Source organism: Mobula hypostoma, chromosome 29 (genome assembly GCF_963921235.1).
Source record: "Mobula hypostoma chromosome 29, sMobHyp1.1, whole genome shotgun sequence".
Taxonomy (NCBI): Eukaryota; Metazoa; Chordata; class Chondrichthyes; order Myliobatiformes; family Myliobatidae; genus Mobula; species Mobula hypostoma.
In genome coordinates this window covers 29,871,379-29,892,900 of record NC_086125.1, presented here as the reverse complement: position 1 = coordinate 29,892,900, position 21,522 = coordinate 29,871,379, and the positions used below count along the sequence as shown (strand labels likewise).

General features: G+C 41.5%; 1 protein-coding gene across 1 annotated transcript in view; it reads right to left on the bottom strand.

The window, feature by feature from the left end:
• The window catches only part of get3 (guided entry of tail-anchored proteins factor 3, ATPase), a 40,049-nt gene that overhangs the window by 5,529 nt on the left and 12,998 nt on the right, over positions 1-21,522 (bottom strand). Inside the window, exons 3-6 of the mRNA XM_063035831.1 lie at positions 15,267-15,415; positions 12,783-12,933; positions 10,511-10,618; positions 2,862-3,062 (exon numbers count right to left, since the gene is read on the bottom strand). Of these exons, the coding sequence (XP_062891901.1) occupies positions 2,862-3,062; positions 10,511-10,618; positions 12,783-12,933; positions 15,267-15,415 (609 nt within the window). The remainder of the gene's footprint in view (positions 1-2,861; positions 3,063-10,510; positions 10,619-12,782; positions 12,934-15,266; positions 15,416-21,522) is intronic.

Sequence of the window (21,522 nt, the reverse complement as noted above, 5' to 3'; positions counted from 1 at the left end):
AAACTAGGTTTAGGGTGAGAGGTGAAAGGTTTAAAAGGGACCCGAGGGGCAACTTTTTTTCATGCGGAGGGTGTATATGGAACAAGCCGCCAGGGGAAGTGGTTGAAGCAGGTACAATAGCATTATTTGTACATGGATGAGCGGGCTTTGAGATATGGACCGAGTAAGCATAGTTTCACTGAAGAACCTGTATCCATGCTGCATTACTCGATGACCACTTTATAAAATGCAGGATTGCAAACACTGACCAATTCCCCAATGCCAGAGGGCCACAGAAAGAGTGACACGCTTGATGGACTACAATCACACACCTTGCTCAGAGCCTCAAGCCACCAGGTACTAAAGTACAATGGGACCCATAAATTGAAGCACAAAACTAAATTAAAATGGAATTCCGCACCTTAAGGGCGGAGCAAAGTCAAGATGGCGCTAAATGGCGACTCCTTTGCTTACATCTTTGGAAACAGCTCTATTTCTATCTTTGATACCCCTTTTTCTCCCCCCTTTTCAAGGTTCTTTTGAAGACCCTGATCTGGAGTTGCACTCTGATTTTGGTTCTTCTCTGGAATGGGACCTGCTCTCAGGGCCTCACGACTGACCACTTTTTGACATTCCAAGGACACAGCCTAGAAGACCAGCGAGGCTTCAGGGTGCCAGATTTTCATGGCACTGGAGATGGGCTGAACCAAGGCCGATGCCACTGACTGAGGCATCGCGGGAGAACATGGAACATCAGGTTAGCTGCTAGCTGTGTGTCCAGACCCCTGAGCCTTTCTGGGGCCAATTCTCTGGGCGTACAGCTAGGAAACAATGGCGCAACAGATTTTTTACATCTTAAATTAGTGAATTGTTTGTTATGTCGCCCCTCTCACTATGAAATGGGGCAACTTCGTTCTGGGAGGGGGAGGGGGAGAGACAGATAGACAGACACTGTGGTTTGTCAAATTACCAAGTGAATGAGTAGTCTTTGGGGTACTGCAAGTCTGTGCCTTTACTGATGCTTCGCGGCAGGCTTGAGTGCTCGAAGGAGGGTGCCGATGCTTTTTTACTGGTGGTGGTAAGGTCATTGTTTTGCTGCTGCTTGTGTGTGGGAGGGGGAGCTGGGGGGGCTTTGGGGTTCTAACTGTCATTCATTCCTTGGGGCACTCTTCTGTTTTCGTGGATGCTTGCGAAGAAAAAGAACTTCAGGATGTATATTGTATACAATGTACCTATTGAAACTATTGAAATTCACTCTATCAGAGCCATTTAGATGTATCGCACAGTCTGTACATTACTGACACGTAACCTATCACAAACTGACCAACTAACTTCAAAGAAAACAGAAAAAAACTTCATTTCAAAATCCTTCCTCATCAATTCATGGGAATCAAACTCAAGATTACTCGGATGGGTCAAGGAACATCTGGGATTGCACAGATACATTAAGAGGACCTTGGTTGAGAGGCAAAGTGCAAACAGTATTTGGAGGGTAGAACAATACAGGCATCACACCCACTCACTCTGTCAAGCAGAATCTATAGCTCAGTCTGCAGATCTTGGATTGGATTCAGTCATCCAAGAGGTGGGGTGAGAATCAGTCAACCTCAACCCCGAGGATAAAGGGCGCTGGATTTCCGTGGTAGTCTACAAGGTAAGCTTCAGCCCTGCCACTAAATACGTGTCATTGTGCAAACACACTTCAGTTCTACTGAAGTTGACAGAAACAAAAGTAATGGAGCAGAGTATTAAAAGCAACCAATACCTATTCACAAATCACTTTGCCCAGGTCAAGGCTTCCTAGAGGTTTTCATCTGATAGAGCATTACAGCACAGCCTCTTCAGCCCACAATGTTGTTCCGACCTTTTCACCGACTCTAAGATCAATCTAATCCTTCCCTGCCACACAGGCCCTCCATTCTTCTTTCATCCATGTGTCTATCTAAGAGCCTGTTACAAGTCCTAAATGTATCTGCCTCTACCACCACCCCTGGCAGCACATTTCACGTACTTACCACTCTGTAAAATAAAATACCTGACATCCCCCCTTTAACTTTCCTCCAATCACCTTAAAGTTATGCCTCTTGGTATTAGCCATTTCCACCCAAGGAAAAAGGTCAATGGCTGCCCACTCCATCTACGTCTCTCATCGTATACATCTCTATCACGTCACTTCTCATCTTCCTTCGCTCCAAAGACAAAATCCCTAGGTCACCCAACCTTTCATCATAAGACATGCTCTCTAATCCAGGCAGCATCCTTTTAAATCTCGTCTGCATGCTCTCTAAAGCTTCCACATCTTTCCTACACAGAAACAACCAGTTTGAACACAATACTTCATGCGTGGTCTAGCCAACCTTTCACAGAGCCTCATTACCTCAAGAATACTGAACTCAAACCCCCAACTAATGAAGGCCAAAACACCATTCACCATACCAACTTGTGTGGCAACTTTGAAAGATCTATGGATGTGTACCCCAAGATCCCTCTGCTCTCCACACTGCCAAGAATCCTGATAGGGAAGGTAGAGAACAACAGCACACAATCATAAGATTACAGCAATTCCAGGAAGGAATTAAGGTTAATCTAAAAATGATTAGTTCCTATTAACAGCTTTCATATTTTGATTTTCACATTAAATGCAGTCAGTCTATAATAACCCAACTATTGGCCTCAATTTAAAAAATAGCTTTATCAAGAATTTAAACCAACTCAATCATGCAACCTAACAGTCGCAGTCTCCAATAATGTTTCCTTTACATTAGGGGTTCCCAACCTGGGGTCCATGGACCCCCTGCTTAATAGTATTGGTTCACGGCATAAAAAAGGTTGGGAACCCCATAATCTTCACCACAAGAAAATTCATGCCCGCTGTAGTGTACCTGGTCTAAGTATTTTGATTGGATTTTGTGCCGTGCCTCACACATCCGACAAGGCTTCTCCCCAGGCTCTGGGAACACCAGTTGGTTTACGATAATGTTGTGGGTGTCAATTTTGCACTTTGCCAACTCCTGGATTAGTCGCTCTGTTTCATACAAGGATAGAAACTCGGCAATGCACACACAGATAAATGTGGTCTGCTCCTGCAAGATACAAACACAAAGACTTCACAACAACTTATCAAATGATGAATTAATCATTACAATAAAGAGTCTCGCAGAAGATTTTGTTTCATAATGCAGTTTCTGTCACTTGGTCCCAACTTCCTTCCTGGATATCTGCGATAGTACTCCTAGAGGCAAAGGGGTTCAGATGATTGTGTGCCTAAGTCCCGGTGATTATTGGACAGGGGCTGCACTGGCACTCTCTAGGCTGCAGGCAGAGCCACTTTTGGAAGAGATATTATAACAAAGCTACTCTTGCTTTCTTAGGCAGTCACAAAACTACCTTGATTCTACAATTAGGGTCACCAAAACATTACCTAAGCAATACTGCATGTTTTTTTTTGTATTTAGTTAGCAACTTTTCAATGTAGAAAAGCTGCATGTCAAAAGTGCTCAGATGGTACAGAACCTCTGAGGCTATTCGATGTCTCATGATGTACAAATGCCATCTTCCTTAAACCAGATTTCATAGGAATCTGTAGCGTTAAACTATTCTGCATTAACTGAGCTACTGTGCCTTGTGTCAGTAATCTATAGTTCAGCCAAAGTGTAAAACAATTATACAGAATAAGCACAAAACACAGAACACATTCATATACATTATCTCTATTCAAGTCTCCTTTATCCCTGCTCGTACCTCTCTTCCTTCTGTGCTTCTTGTTTCTTAAGATGCACAATATCTAACTCATAAGAACTGTGGGGAAGTAAATTCCATGTGCTTAGTCTCCACAAAAATAAGTTTTATTCTAAATTCCCTATTTAGGCTTTAAAGAAACTTCTCCAACAATGGCCTCGCAACAGAAAGAAACAATCAAAGATTGAGAGAAAAAAAATGTGTTTATCCACCCCTGTTAGAATAACCTTGCGATTTCTGGTATCATCTTCACAGATCTGTTTTTCCCATCCACAGTGCATCTACACTCATTGGATGCACCTCCTGTACCAAATAAACTTCCCACTGCTGTAGCCCACCTTCCAGGTTTGATCTGTTGTGCATTCAGAGATGCTCTTTTGTACATCACTGTTGAAACACGTTGTTACTTGATTCCTGTTAGCTTGAACCAGTTTGGCCATTCTCCTCTGACCTCTCTCATTCACAAGACATTTTTGAACTGCCACTCACTGGATGTGGGTTTTTTTTTTGTTTCTCACACCATTCTCTGTAAACTCCAGAAAATCCCAAGAGATCAGCAGTTTCTGAGATACTCAAACCACCCTGTCTAGCGTCAACAATCTTTCTACAGTCAAAGTCACTTAGATCACATTTCGTCCCTATTCTGATGTTTGGTCTGAACAAAAACTGAACCTCCTGATGTCTACAAGCTTTTATGCATTGAGTAGCTGCCACACAACTGGCCAATTAGATTTTTGCATTAGCAAAGTATACAGGTATACCTAATAAATTGACCACTAAATGAATATCCCTTCACGGCAACCAGAACTGTATACTTTTGATGCAACAAAATCTGACACGTTTATCAAATTTTCTGGACTAGTCAATGATCTTCCTTTAGGTATGAATTCCTGCACTTGACCTGCTATATGCTATGGCATTGTTGACCCATAGCACCACTGTCTGTATTCCCAGTTCCCTTTGTTTCTCTACGCTATTTAGATTGATTTTATCAAAAATGTAAATACTGTACTTAACTTTGTTGAAATTTGTCAACATCATCTTTTCTGCAGTTGGTACAGTCTTCCTCAGTTTTAACCCTCCATCTTTACTGCAGGCATTTGCAAATCTTAAAGAAGAGCTGGGAAGTTGATTGGTGAAAGAGACAGAAGGCCATGGAAGAAAGAAAAGGGGGAGGAACACCAGAGGGAGGCGATGGGTGGGTAAGGAGACAAAGTGAGAGAGAGATAAGGGGATGGAAAATGGTGAAGGAGCATTACCAGAAGTATGAGAGCTTGATGTTCATGCCATCAGGTTGGAGGCTGCCCACACGGAATTCAAGGTGTGTTCCTCCAACTTAAGTATGGCCTCATCATGACAGTGGAGGAGGCCATGGATGGACATATTGGAATGGGAATGGGAGGTGGAACTAAAATGGGTGGCCAATGGGAGATCCCACCTTTTCTGGTGGATACAGGGTAGCTGCTCGGTGAAGCAGCATTCCAATCTATGTTGGGTCTCACTGCTGTACAGGAGGCTACACCAGGAGCACCGAACACAGTAAATAACTCCAAAAGACTCACAGGTGAAGTGTAGCCTCACCTGGAAGGACTGCTTAGGGCCCTGGATGGTAGTGAGGGAGGTGGTGTAAGGGCAGGTAGCACTTCTTCCACCTACAAGCATAAATACCAGGAAAGAGATCAGTGAGGAGGGAGTGAAAAGAGTCACGCAGGGAGCGATCCCTGCAGAAAGCAGAAAGTGGTGGTGGAATCCTGTTGGAAGCGGCGGAAGTTTCAGAGAATTATGCGCTGGACGTGGAAGCTGGTAGGGTGGCAGATGAGGACAAGAGGAACCCTATCCCTGGCAGGGTAGGGGGAGGATTAGGTAAGGACAGATGTGCGTCAATTGGAAGAGATGCAGTGGAGGGCAGTGTAATGGTGGAGTAAGGGAATCCCCTTTGTTTGTAAAAGGAGGACATCTCCTTCATTCTAGAATGAAAAGCCTCATTCTGAGAGCAGATGCGGCAGAGATGAAGAAATTGAGAAGAGGGGAAGACGTTTTTACAAGTAGTAAGGTGGGACATGGTGTAGTCTAGGTAGCTGTGAGAGTTGGTGGGTTTGTAATAGACATCGGTGGATAAACTGTTTCCAGAGATAGAGACAGTGAGATTGAGAAAGGGGAGGGAGATGTCAGAAATGGACCAGGTGAATCTGAAAGCAAGGTGGAAGCTGGAGGCAAAGTGGATGAAGTCAACGAGTTCAGCACGGGTGCAGGAAGCAGCACCAATGCAGCCGTCAATGTAGCGTAGGTAAAGTGCAGGACTGTCACCGGTGTAGGTTTGGAACATAGTCTGTTCCATGTAGCCGACAAACAGGCAGGCACAGCTGAGACCCATGCGAGTGCCCATGATTACCCATTTTGTTTGAAGGAAGTGGGATGAGCCAAAGGAGAAATTATTGAGAGTGGGAACAAGTTCTGCTATTCAGAGTTGACTGGTGGTGGAGGGGAACTGGTTAGGTCTGGTGTCCAGAAAAAAAACTGGAAACTTTGAGGCCTTCCTAGTGGGGGGATGGAGATTATATAGGGACTGCACATCCATAGTAAAACTGAGATGATGGGGGCCAGGGAACATGAAATACCTGAAAAGATCAGGAGTGTTTGAGGTATCACGGATGTAGATAGGAAGAGACTGAAATAGGAGGGATAAAACAGTCAAGGTAAGCCAATGAGTTTAGTGGGGCAGGAACAAGATGAAACAATGGGTCTACATGGACATGCGGGTGTGTGGATCTTGGGTAGAAGGTAGAAAAGGGAGGTGTGGGATGCAGGAACTATGAGGAATGCGGTGGTGGCTGGGAGATCCCCATCGCCCCTAAGAAAATTGACTGGTAGGTTGTTCCAAGTATCTTAAAGAACTTGCCAATGTTCTTCTGCAGACTTTGGCTATCTCGTTTGCTTCTGTCTCTCCCTGTAATTCCAGATGGTTTTGATATTAATATAAGGGCTCTGTGGATGCCATACTATCTGTTGCAGAAGTTTTTGTTCTTCTTTTCACTGAAGATAGTTCTTTAAGACCTTGGCCGTGTGATTGAGGTCATTGTCTCCCTACAGAATGAAGTTGGAACCAACCAGTCGCCTCCCTGATGGTATTGTGTGATGGATGAGAACCTGCTTGTATCTCTGAGCATTAAGGCTCCATTCATTCTGACCAGATCACCAACTTCATTTGCAGAAACATAGCCTCAAATCTGCAAGGAACCTCTGCGTGCTTCACTGTTGGTTGAAAACAGATTATTATCTGAATGGTGGCCGATTAGGAAAAGGGGAGGTGCAACGAGACCTGGGTGTCATTATACACCAGTCATTGAAAGTGGGCATGCAGGTACAGCAGGCGGTGAAAAAGGCGAACGGTATGCTGGCATTTATAGCGAGAGGATTCGAGTACAGGAGCAGGGAAGTACTACTGCAGTTGTACAAGGCCTTGGTGAGACCACACCTGGAGTATTGTGTGCAGTTTTGGTCCCCTAATCTGAGGAAAGACATCTTTGCCATAGAGGGAGTACAAAGAAGGTTCACCAGATTGATTCCTGGGATGGCAGGTCTTTCATATGAAGAAAGACTGGATGAACTGGGCTTGTACTCGTTGGAATTTAGAAGATTGAGGGGGGATCTGATTGAAACGTATAAGATCCTAAAGCGATTGGACAGGCTAGATGCGGGAAGATTGTTCCCGATGTTGGGGAGGTCTAGAACGAGGGGTCACAGTTTGAGGATAGAGGGGCAGTCTTTTAGGACCGAGGTTAGGAAAAACTTCTTCACACAGAGAGTGGTGAATCTGTGGAATTCTCTGCCACAGCAAACTGTTGAGGCCAGTTCATTAGCTATGTTTAAAAGGAAGTTAGATATGGCCCTTGTGGCTACAGGGGTCAGGGGGTATGGAGGGAAGGCTGGGTTCTGAGTTGGATGATCAGCCATGATCATAATAAATGGCGGTGCAGGCTCGAAGGGCCGAATGGCCTACTCCTGCACCTATTTTCTATGTTTCTATGTAGCACTCTCCAGCTCTATGGACAAACTGCCTCCTGTTTGAACCAACATTTTCATTTTTTAAGTTGTCAGTCCAGAGCACTTGCTGCCATTGTTCAGCATCCCAATCCTTGTGTTATTGTGTGTAGGTGAGACTCATGGCTTTGTTTTCATCATTTTGGAGGAATGGCTTTTTACTAGCAACTTTTCCGTGAAGACCGCTTCTGACAAGACTCTAGAGGTTGGGTTCCAATGGTTTCTGTGAAATCACAGCTGATAGCAGTGCCAGACCTCTTCTGATTTAGAAGGGATGACTGTTTGATGCATCTCTCATCTGTTGCACTCTTTCCATGGCCATCCATTGCATTTCTGGTCCTCAAACTTTCCTGTTTCTTTGTGTTTCTTCAGAAGAGTTTGGACAGCACATCTTAAAACTCTTGTCTGTTGCAAAATTTCTGCTCGGGAGAGACCGTGCTGATGCAGGATGACCACCTTGTGTTTTGTTGCTATATTCACTCTTTCTATGGTGTAAGAATTGATGATTTGAAGGATAAACTGTCACATCTGCCACACCCTCACATTTTAGTTTGGTTGCCTTCACTCAGCTTGATTCCTTCTACATCCACTTCTGTTTCAGTTAATAAGTTTAGTTCATTCAACTTATTATGTCATTGATCATCAGCATCTGGTTGTTATCTTTGTTTAATCGTGCACTGGGCTACCTATAAACCTACAAAATCATCAAGTTTTTATTTGACTAGTGGTCTATTACTTAATATGTTACTTTCTTTAACAAAATACAAAAATTTCTCTAACATTTAATTTTTTGGAAGATGAATATTGGGACATCTGAAATTTGTTCTTTTGTACTGACATATTAATGCAGAAGATAAAAAATAAACATCTAAAACAAAATTTATATAAGAAATCTCGGGTGCTCAATACTTTTGGACAGTATAGTATGATTTTTAGATGATTTTCTAGGTTTCAGAATTCCATTAGTTCTCTCACCTGAGTACTTAGCATCCGTTAGTCTTGCGAGACCATGGATCTGCACCTGGAAAGTCTTCATGGAAGACCGGCAGTTGCCCATGCTGCAAGTCTCCCCTCTCCACGACACCAATGTTGCCCAAGGGAAGGGCAAGGGCTGATACAGCTTGCCACCAGTGTCGTCAGAGCACTGTGTGGTTAAGTGCCTTGTTCAAGACCACGACATGCGGCCTTGGCTGGGGCTCGAACTCACGACCTTCAGGTCGCTAGTCCAATGCCTTAACCACTTGGCCACGTACCCACTCAGCAGTGCCCTGCATATGTATTTAACTGATTAAATATTGGCACAAGTGAATTCAGCAGTACACTTTGACCTGCCACTTCTCTTTATTATCCTCTAGATAGCTATATACTGAAAGAAACCAACAAGGATATCACAACAGAAGGGAGAAAGCCCAGCAGTGTATCCACCACTCAAGATTAACAAGGTCAATTGTAATATCTCATTCATTTCCCCAGACAAAATAAGCACAGCAAAGGTTAAAGATTTCAACACAAACATATGGCTTAATGTGACTATTTCTTTTAGAAGAATATAGCCTGGGATCATTCAGTGAAAAATAATGTTTTGGATAGTGAAAAAGTGAAATTGTTTGGACCTGTTCATATGTTGTGCAATCTGTTGATATCCAATTTGTCAAAGTCCAATTAAACTCTCTTCTGCTGCACATCTCTGCCAAATTTGTACTGCATTCTGACTTAAATTGCAGTCCATTCACTAGTATTATCAGATGTATAAAAGAGGCCAGAGCCCTACAGGGAACTGAACATATCTAGCTGCTATAAACACACAATGTGCTAAAGCTAAAGAGTAGTTTACAACTATAACATTTTGGATGACTAGTCATCCTAACAGATTTCACACCATGTACTTTAATCTGATCAACCTTGCAGTAACAAACGCAGACTTCCCACTATCACCCAAATATTTGTAGCTACAATCTTATATTTTGGCACCATTTATTTTTGTAATATAAGTTCTAGGTCTTGCACAGTAGTTACAACACTACAAATTTCACAACACATCAGTGACGATAACCCTCAGAGTACAGCACAGAAAAAGGCCCTTTGACCCATCTAGTCCATGCCGAACTATTATTCTGTCTAGTTCCATCAACCTGGATCATAACCTCCCATCCATGTACTTATCCAAACTACTCATAAATTCTATAATCGAATCTGCAACCACCACTTCTGCTGGCACCTTGTTCTACACTGCTACACTCTGAGTGAAGAAGTTTCCCGTCAGGTTCCCCTTAAACATTTCACCTTTCACCCTTATCCCATGATCTCTAGTTCTAATCTCCTACAACCTCAGTGCTAGCATTTACTTTAAACATACACCTCAATTTTGTATACCTCTATCAAATCTCCCCTATGCTCTAGGGAATAGTCCCAATCTGTTTAATATTTCCCCTATAACTCTGGTCCTCATGTCCCGGCAATATCCTTGTAAATTTCCTTTGTACTCCTTCAATCTTATTGACATCTTTCCTGGCTAATATCAAGTGATGCTGATATTCAAAGGACCAAAATCTACTGGCTGACTGATATGTATATACTTTTGTTTGAAGACACTGGCAGGAAGGAATGAGCGCTAAAGAATCGTTATTGCTGAGATCTGTGTGTTAAGGGTTTAAACAGAAAATCCACGGCGTAGCTCAGATAAAGAGATAACTTCAGTTCAATTATTAAAACTCGCCAACATTGATTTGATGTTAAATTACACGACAGTTACCGGGTCTTTAAATTGCTCACTGACTGAACGAATGACAGGCAAGGTCTCTTCCAGCTTTGATGCCAGTTGATCTGCATTCATATCACCGAGTCCAAGCATACTGCACATCTGAAATGCAGGCATTGATTAAGCACACTGACTCTACAGCCAAATGTTACAGAATTCACCGACTATGCAAGTGACAGTTATTCAGAGAAGGTTATAGACTACAGTCATGTTAATTCTTTTAACTGAAGTGACTGTGATATTTTAAGAGTTGGACTGCAAAGAATTCTAGTTACTTTCATTTTAAAATGTCATTGTTAAATGATGAAAATTAAATTCAGTCTTTCAAAGCAGGTTTTTCCCCATACAAGTACACAAGGCACACACATCCCCAAAACCAACAAGCTCAGAAGGGAAATCCGAGCCATTGAGGTGTAATGATTTTAAAAGACAAAAGAAAAGCATCAGCTAACACTACAGAAAGTACACAAGACCATAAGACATAAGAGCAGAATTGGGCCATTCAGCCTATCAATCATGGCTGATATATTTTCCCTCAACCCCATTCTCTTGCCTTCTTTCTTCCTGTAACCACTGATGCCTTTATTAATCAAGAACCTATCAACCTCTACTTTAAATGTCTTGGCCTACACAGATGTTTGTAGCAATAAATTCCAGATTCATCACCCTCTGGCTAAAGAAATTCCTCATCTCTCTTCTAAAGAGAATTCCTATTCTGAGGTTGTGCCCTCTGGTCCTAAACTCTCCCACTACTAGAACCATCTTTTGGGCGCCCGCTCTATCTAGATACTGAGGTATGAAACTGGTAGCACGCCAATTATGTGCAGATTAAGGTGGAAGATAAATTGCATGGATGCCATCATTTATCATTTGTCATCCACTCCATTATATCACCCGATTCTCAAAGTTTTCTTTTTGGACATGGAGACACTCAGGACATCCCTTAAAAAACAACACTCATAAAATGGCACAAAGTCAGCAGTGTATTAACTGTTCGAGGACAACAGCCCACAGGTTTAAATGTGATTCAGCTCTGCCTACGTACAGCAGAATGATTTATCATTTGCATAACATCGGAGGTGTTCTGACTGCAAGAACTAGAAGGGTCATCATGGTGTTGCAACGACTTAACCTAAAGTTTTACATCGTCTTTAGGAGCCATTGGGTAGAATGCCTCAGATTAGATTAGATTATGAGGACACGCAGTCCTCTTTTATTGTCATTTAGTAATGCATGCATGCATTAAGAAATGATACAATATGCCTCAGGAACAGCATACAAAGTGAATTTGACACAGAAAAATCTAGTTTCTAAAATCAAACATCCATAAAGTGGTACATTCTTAGAAAGGCACATGTATGAAAGAAAAGAGGAGGGCTGTGGAAGGGAAGGATTAGATTGATCTTAGTGTAGATTAAAAGTATGGCAGAACATTATACTCTTTTAAGCTCCCTGTTAGAAAAGTGTCATAGCTGACTTCAACTTCCCTAATATTGATTAGCACCTAACATTAAGGCACAACAATCTAAGTTTTAAATTTAATGTTTAATCTTGTCTCATCTAATGCTTTTTCCTCCTCCCAGTGGAGAACTCTTGGTGAAATAAGGCTTCCACTGGACCTGAGTCTTATGACAATGCTATCCACCTACAGACAAACTCACGAGCTGATGAATGGCACCAGGAGCAAGAATCTTGTTGGATTTCATTTCCAGCCATTTCCTAACCATGGACATCTAACCCTGCTGTAGCACTCCCAAAAGCAGTGTGATTATATTAATGCCCTGGACCAACCCTAACCAGCAACCACCACCACACCATCCCCCCTCGCCCCACACACAACCTTACAACTCCTTTCAGAGACCTTTTTGTGTACAGGCATACACCAGAAAACTCTGCCTTATAGTCATAGAGAACTACAGGACAGAAACAGGCCCTTTGGCCCATCAACTTTCTCCTGGACCACACCCCATCAATATTCTTATCCAAGCTTGCCTTAAATATTGAAATCGAACCCACATCCATCACTTCTGCTAGCAGCTTGTTCCTCACTCACAACCCTCTGCGTGAAGTAGTTTCCCTTCATGTTCCCCTTAAACATTTCACCTTTAACCCATGGCCTCTAGTTCTAGTCTCACCCAACCTCAGTGGAAAAAGTCTGTTTGCATTTAACCTAGCTATATCCCTCATAAAGAAAATTAAACAATTTTTTTTAACAACCATTAATAGTTATTTAGCTTAACTAATTTCAAACACAAGTTTAGTCTACCTGAGAGATGAAAGGACTGATCTGATTCTTAATCTGCATCAGCCTCCCGAGACCCCTCTCAACAATTGTTGGGAAGTTCAAAAGTCGCAGTGTGTGTCCTGTTGGCGCTGTATCAAACACCACCACTGAGAAATTCATTCCTTTCACCAGCCTGTAAATTAGATGCAAACAGTTATTAAACCCAGAAAACCCTTCCAAAGGAACATACACTATATAATGGAGAAACTCAATAGGTTAGGCAACATCTATGGAGGGGAACATATAGTCAACGTTTCGGGCTGAGACACTTCATCAGGATTGAAAAGGAACAGGAAGAAGCCAGACTAATTAATGTTAATTAATTTGTGTTTATCAGCCTGTAGCCCTGCATGTTATTTGTAGCTTTATTCTGCAGGCACATACTGTCTGATATATGCGGAGGGAATCTGTCACAATTAATTACTCTTAAAGAGCAAGGCAGAGCATAATCTTTCACAATTGATGAAAATAGTATTGAACAAAAGGTGTGCTAAACCAGGAGACTGTTGCAAAGGAACATAAGGCATTGGAGGAACTCAGCAGGCCAGACAACATCAATGGAGGGAAATAAAGTCAACGTTTCAGACCAAGACCCTTCATCATGACCGGAAAGGAAGGAGAAAGAAGCCAAAAGGGCCTTGGCGCAAAACACCGACTGTTAATTCCTCTCCATAGATGCTGCCTGACCTGCTGAATTCCTCCAGCATTTTGTGTGATCTTCTGGATTTCCAGCATCTGCAGAATCTCATACTTGACTCTTCCAAAGCTGCTTTCTGCATCGAGTTGGAAACCCTTGCACATAGATTTTACACTGCCAGTCCAAAAAAAAAAATCTACCTATCTCGTAACTCAGACTCTCAAATACATTTCACGGAATAAGCAGTGGGATGGCAGTCATGCTGCTAGGGCTTCTCTCTTTGGCGTGAAGGAGAATCAGAGGTGACTTGACAGACCTGTACATGATAAGGGGCATAGATACAGTGGGCAGCCAGAGACCTTTTCCCAGGGCAGAATTGGTTAATACCCAGGTGGGGGGGGGGGGGCAGCCATAACAGCATAACTTTAATGTGTTTGGAGGAAAGTATCGGGGGGGGGGGGGAAAGAGGTTTATCGGAGAGCAGTAAGTGTGCTAGGAGTGGTAGGGCAGATACATTAGTAGCATTTAACACTCTTTAAATAGGTACATGAAAGAAAAATGGAGGGTTAGATAACAGGGTTAGATTGGAGTAGGTTTAAAACATCAGTACAACATTGTGGTCTGAAGGGCCTGTACTGTGCTGTATGCTCTAAAATCTCAAAGGGTTGTGATATAGTGTGCAGCAATGAAACCCACATATTCATGCCACTGTTAATGTTGGGGTGTATGGGATATCCTAGGAGGGGTAACAGCTCCAGTGAAGGGGGTTTCACGTCCAGTCTGGGGCAATTCACTCACCTTTGGTCTCCACCCTACACTCAGTTCTCATCGATGGCTCTAAGTAGCTGTTTGCATACAACAGCCACATCCCAACAAACCACCTTGACAGGCAGGCCTCATACCTTGGGACACAGGGGTATGAGCACATGCCCATCCTGGCATACAAAGTCAGCTCCGGTGGACTGGTGGATGAGATGTACAATGAGATCAAATGACCAGAAAGGCAGCTCCACAACGCTCCATAAAGAACGAAGGGCATGACGAGGTGCAGAAGGAGTCATGGTCATTCACTGCAACCAAGGAAGATCCCATTTGTGATGACTACTCGTACCACTGGATCCGGACTTCCAAGGACAAGAGAGTGGAACTGCCCCAGTGCAACTGCTTTTCCTTTTTAAAACCTCTCCTGCACAGGTTTCCTGTCATTATCAGATATGACGGACAGCCACCAATGCTCTACTTGCAACTCCCTCCACCTTAGTTCATCTCAAACTAATGTATGCACATCCTATTCTCATTTCTCAATTTGAAATGTCCTGAACTGGACATTCACCTCACCTACTTATTGTGCTTGCAAGCTGCACATTAAAGAGCTTCATTTTTAGCTTATGCGCCCAAAAACCTTGGACAGGTTCTCCTTCCACCATTTCCCATTCCCCAACACCCCTCTCCCAGTATGCCCTCCTGCAGATCTTCAAGTGGCTTAGAAGGATTTCCACTACTGCTTGATCATAAATCCGATCACAAATCCATTTCAATCACTGACTACTCTTTTGCCTTCACACTTTGCTGAAATAAGTTTTTTCTTGTAATATGAACTTCACATAAATTAAGAGTGAGACCACTCATGAATATTCTTATTATATCCCACAGAAATTTCAAGGCCCAAAACTAACAGAAAGACCCTTCTCAACACTTCACTATATAGAAAGGATTAACTGAGCAGTTCCTGAAGCAACAATCCTATTAAGAGGCAAAGCTTTCAGCAGTGACTGGGCAAATTGCACATGGCCAAGTTAGAAAACTGCCCCTACTCCCCAGCGCATTACCTCATAACTTCAGCATAGCTCATTGCTTCATCGATGCCTGGGAATGCACTCATCGCCTCCTGCATCATCTTCTTGCCCATGCTCAACATATTGTCTTCTTCAAAAAATTCATCTGGTAATTCAGCTACACCCAGGCTTGGATCAATTTCCTGCTCAATGCAACAGAAAAACAACCAAGCTTGAAGTTTTCATCATGGAAACCAAACTCATACATGATTTGAAATGCCACAAATTGGATTTCTTCAAATAGGTAAGAGAAGTCCTGTTGAGTATTAGGAGTTCCTAGATCTCACACCTGCATACGGAGTTAATTGAAGCAGGGTATTCTAATTGGCCTCAACACCAGACACTGCATTTGGTAATGTTGATAATTCTCAACTAGAGTGACGATGACTAGATAACACATGTTCATGACTACACGACTGTTATGGCTCAGATTTCAAGCACACAACTTGTTTGCATCCATGCTGGAGAAACTCAGCAGGTCAGACACCATCATTGGAAGGGAATAAACAGTGGACACTTCAGGCCGAGATCATATATCAGGACTCAGCTCGAAACGTTATTCCCCTCCATAAATAATGCCTGACCTGCTGAGTTCCTCCAGCATTTTGTGTGTGTTGGTCTAGATTTCCAACTGTTATTGTTTGCATCCATGAACTCATATCATTTCTTTCTGGAGAAGCTATACCACTTTTATAGAAGATGCAGCAGATCCTACCATAAACTTTGATCCTCTTAGGACAATTATTTGCTTAGCAAATTAACTGTATGGTATACAGTAGTTTGGTTGAAAATCAAGAGCTGTATCCCAACCCGTTCCTAAATCACTGGCTGACTTAATAGCTGTTTTTGAACCACTTGCTCTGCCCTTTAACAAGGTTATAGTGGGCATAACTAACTTCAGCCCAGCAGCCCCATCTACCCACTTCAACTCGTTTACCAAGTAACGCAAATGTCACTTGAAGATTTATTGAGTTAAGTCATCCCTCAATCTTCTAAGTTCAATGAACAAAGCCAAATTCATGCAATCTAAACCCACATTTTAAAGAATACTAGCCATGTGTATTGCTCTTGAAGTCAAAAGCTCCAGTAAATCCTCATATTAATAAGAGTTTTATCTGAAGATGCAGACCAAACCAAAATGAAGACAAAAGAGCATTCAAGGCAAGTCAGGGAAATGAAAACAGAGAAGCATAAATCTGGGGAATGTACCTCAGAGCTCAGTGCAGTCCATCGTGAAAAAGTGGAAAAAATATGAAACCACAGCAACACTGCATAGGTCAGGCTGCCCCAACAAATTTAGTCTCCGCAGAATTGCATTTGTAAGAAAGGCTACTGTAATGCCAACACTCACTGTAAGCACACTGCAGAAGTCAGTGGCTACAACCGGAGATGAAGTTTAAGTCTGCACAACTTCTAAGGGCTTGCACAAAAAGAGTATTTATGGAAGAGTGGCAAGGAAAAGGCCCTGGCTTAAAAAAAATCCTTGCCGATAAAGACTTTGCAAAGAGCAACTTAGAAGATACTGTAAAGATGTGGAAGAAGGTTTTGTGGTCGGATGAGACTAAATGGAGCATTTCAGCCTCAACAGTCAGTGGTAAGTGCGGCATAAATCCAATATTGCGTATCAGCCAGGTAACACCATCCCTACCGTTAAAGTATGGTGGAGGTAGCATCATGCTGAGGGGATGCTTTTCAGCAGCAGGGTTTGGACATTTGGTCAGGATGGTTAGGAAGGTGAATGTTGCTAAATGCAGAGATCCTGGATAAAACCTGCTAACCTCAGCCAGAAAGCTTAAACTGGAGAGTAAGTTCATCTTTCAGCAGGACAATGACCCAAAGCACACTTCCAGAGCAACCACGGAGCTACAATTGAAGAAGATTGATGTCCTTCGGTGGCCCAGTAAGAGTCCTGACAACCCAATCAGCAAGACCTCAAGACTGCTGTCCACTTTTGCTTCCCAACTAATCGAGCACAGCTTGAGCAATTTTACGAGGAATGGACAAACACTGCACCATCACATTATGCAAAGCTAATAGAGACTGATCCAAAATATCTGCAAAAGGTGATTTAACCAAGTACTGAGCAAAGGGGGAATGAATACTTTTGAACTGCTGACTTTCCAGTTTTTTAACTTTTGGTTTTTCATGCTTTACATTTTCCCTGATTTTTGGGCTGTACTGTGAAAACAGAGTATGTTCAAAATAAATTCAAGTACATTATTAAATTTGAAATAAATTTATTATCAAAGTACCTATACAGCTGCAAGAAAAAGTTTGTGAACCCTTTGCAATTGCCTGGTTTTCCCGCATTAATTACTCATAAAATGAGGTCTGATCTTCATCTAAGTCACAATTATAGGCAAACACAATCTGCCTAAACTATTAACACACACTTGTACTACTTGTCAATACTGAGTACACCATTTAAACAATCTCAGTCTAGGTTCAAAAAAGTATGTGAACCTCTGGGGTAATGCCTTCTACAAAAGCTTATTTGGAGCCAGGTGTTCCAAGCAGCGAGATGAGATTGGAGGTGTTGGTTGTAGAGGTATCCTGCCCAATAAAAAAAAAGGCACACAAAGTCATGTTACTGACAGAGCCTGTTCTTCTCAACAAAGATCTGTTTATGTGCACCATGCCTCGATCAAAACAACTTTCAGAGGACTTTTAGAAGAATTGTAAAGATGCATGAAGCTGGAAAAAGCTATAAAAGCCTTTCTAAAGACCCGAGTGTTCATCAGTCCATAGTAAAAGAAAACGTCTACAAATGGAGGAACAGCAAAAGACCTGCAGAAATCTCTAGACCTGTTCTTGTTCAGCAGAATTTTATAAATCATTTTCTTCACTGATTTTGTCTCAATTATTTTTAGTTCTATCCGATTCGTTTAAGCATGGTAAACTGCCTGCATCATTTAACGAGGTATGTATCATTCTTTTAGCCAAAAAAGGTGAAGATCCGACAGAGTGTTCTTCGTACAGGCCGATTTCTTTATTAAATGTTCGACGTTAAAATTTTGGCTAAAGTTTTGGCTCGTAGATTAGAAAACATTATACCCTCTATTACTTCTGAAGATCAAACCGGTATTATCAAAAATCATCTTCTCTTTTTTAATATACGGCACTTATTTAATATCTTATATTCACCCTCTATTGGGATTCCTGAATGTGTTATTTCTCTTGATGCGGAGAAAACTTCCGATCATGTCGAGCGGAATTACCTTTTCACGGTTTTAGGAAAATTTGATTTTGGACCTAGTTTTACTACATGGATTAAATTGCTATATTCATGTCCCACCGCTTCTGTTTTGACCAATTCTCAGCGATCCCAGTCTTTCAGCCTTAAACGCGGCACTCGTCAAGGTTGCCCTTAAAGTCCATTACTCTTCCATTTGGCTATAGAGCCACTTGCCATTGTGTTTCGTTGCTGTGCTGAAGTGATGGGGACTTGGAGGGGAGGTGTTGAGCATAAAGTTTCCCCTTATGATGACGATCTTCTACTTTTTATGTCAAACCCGACTACCTCCTTACTCTCAATGTTTTCACTTCTTAATAAATTTAGTCAACTTTCTGGTTATAAACTTAATTTACATAAGAGTGAACTCTTTCCAATCAAAAGAGAAGCACAAGCTTTAGTATTCCTGACCTCCCTTTTAAAGTAGTTAACAATCAATTCACTTATCTTGGTATTACAGTAACAAGGAACTTTAAGAGTTTTTTTTCAAGAAAATTTTACCCATCTTCTAAACTCCACAAAACAGAGTTTGACACAGTGGTCACCCTTGTCTATGTCTCTTGTAGGTCGTATTAATGTTATTAAAATGTACATCCTTCCTAAATTTTTGTACCTATTTCAGTCTTTACCAATTTTTATTTCTAAAGCTTTTATCGATGGGTTAGATTCTATTATTTCATCTAATCTATGGAAGGGTAAACGCCCTAGACTTAATAAAGCTCACCTTCAAAAATCTAAAAAGGAAGGTGGCCTAATTAGCCTTGCCTAATTTTCGTTTATATTATTGGGCAGCCAATATTCATTGTCTTATTTTTTGGTCTTTCTTCCATAATAAGTCTGACTGCCCAAAATGGGTGGCAATGGAGTTGAACTCTACTAAGAGTTCAATTTCTGCACTTCTCGGTTCTGCACTTCCTTGTCATTTGCCTAGACTTATTGTGAATCCTCTTATCAGAAATACTTTAACAATTTAGGCTCGGTTCAGAAAATGTAATGGTCTTCATGGTTTCTCCCTCTAGCCCTATTTGACACAATCAACTTTTCCTACCTTCTATGTGGGATTCAACATTTTACGACTGGCATAGAAGATTAGGCGCTTTGAAGATCTTTTCATAGATAATCGTTTTGCAACTTTTCAACAATTGTCTGTAAAGTTTAATCTACCTAATACTCATTTCTTTAGATATCTTCAAGTTAGGCATTTCATTAACCCTTTGATATCAAACTTTCCTAGATGCCTGAGCAAAATGTTCTGGACTTGTTCCTTTGTATCAATCCACTGGGTAAAGGTTTAATATCTGCTATTCAGGATAAGTTAGTGATTTTGAGGCATGCCCCTTTCGATAAAATCAGAACTGCCTGGGAACAAGACCTAAATATCTCCTTATCTGATGCAGTTCGGGATTTAATTCTTAAGAAGGTCAACTCAACCTCTCTATGTGTTCGCCACTGCCTTTTGCAGTTTAAGGCTGTACACAGGGCTCTTAAGTCTAAAACTAAGTTATCGCGGTTTTATCCTGACATTAGTCCTGTCTATGATAAGTGTAAAGGAGCTGAGGCTTCCCTTATTCATATGCATTGGATCTGTCCTAGTCTACAGAAATTCTGGAGAGAAGTTTTTTCAACCCTAACTCAGATTCTTAATTGCCATTTAGAACCTAACCCTCTGGTTGCTCTTTTTGGCACCTTGGGTGAAGTAAATATGCACTTGAGTCCGACTAAATGTCGAACATTATCTTTTGCCTCTCTCTTGGCTAGACGGTTGGTTCTTCTTAGGTGGAAAGATGCTGCCCCACCCACTCACGCTCAATGGCTTAGTGATATTATGGCCTGTTTAAGATCTTGAAAAAATTATTCACTTCTTAATTCGGACATAAAGTTTCATAAGGAGTGGGGAGCTTTTCTTGAATATTTTCATAATTCTTCTTTAGGGTAAGTTTATCCTTTTTCTGTATGCTACAATCCCTTACTTTCAGTTTTTTTTTGTAAGTTATATGGTTTTTCGTTGTGAATTACATTATACTTCTGGTAGTCGGCATTATACTTTCGTTTTTCCTATATATATTTACAGTTGAATGCTCAGATTGATTTTTTTTTCTTTCATATGTAGAAATGGTTGGCCTGGGTTTTTCTTTTCAGTGGGAGGTTGGGGTAGATACTAATTTTACATAATTCTCTTTTGGGTACTTTTTCCTTATTGTTATGAATTACATATTGGATTTGTTTGTTTTGCACTGTATAAATCTCCATTTTGTTGTTGAGTTTTCTCTGTAGTTTCGCTGTAGAAATGCATAAAAAATTAATTTAAAAACTGTTCTGTGTCCACTATGAGAAAAAAACTGAACAACAATGGTGTTCATGGAAGGTGATCATGGAGGAAACCACTGCTCTCCAAACAAAAACATTGCTGCATGCCTCAAGTTTCCAAAAGACCACCTGGATGTTCTGTGGACAGATGAGACAAAAGTTAAACTGCACACCACTATGCTTAGAGGTAAAAGGACACTGCACACTAAAAACAAAACCTCATCAACTGTGCAGCACGGTGAAAGGAGAAATAGGTTTGGGGCTGTTTTGCCGCCGCAGGGCCTAGACAGCTTGCAATCGTTGGGGAACAACAAATTCAAAATTGTACTAAAACAGTTTACAAGTGTGTCAGGGTAGTGGTCCATCACCTGAAGCTTAATAGAAATTGGATGATGCAACGAGAAAATGATCCAAAACACAAGTATGTCAACAACAGAACGGTTTACAAAGAAGAAATTTTGTGTTTTGAAATGGCCAAGTCAGAGTCCAGACTTTAACCCAATTGAGATGTTGTGGCATGACCTAAAAAGGGCAGTTCATGCAAGGTATCACAAAAAACAGTGATGAACTGAAACTGTTTTGCATGGAGGAATGGTCTAAAATTCCTCCTTGCCATTGTCTAAGTCTGATCAACAGCTACAGGAAACATTTGGTGGAGGATTATTGCTGCTAAAGAAGATTCTACCAGTTATTAAATACAAGGGTTCACAT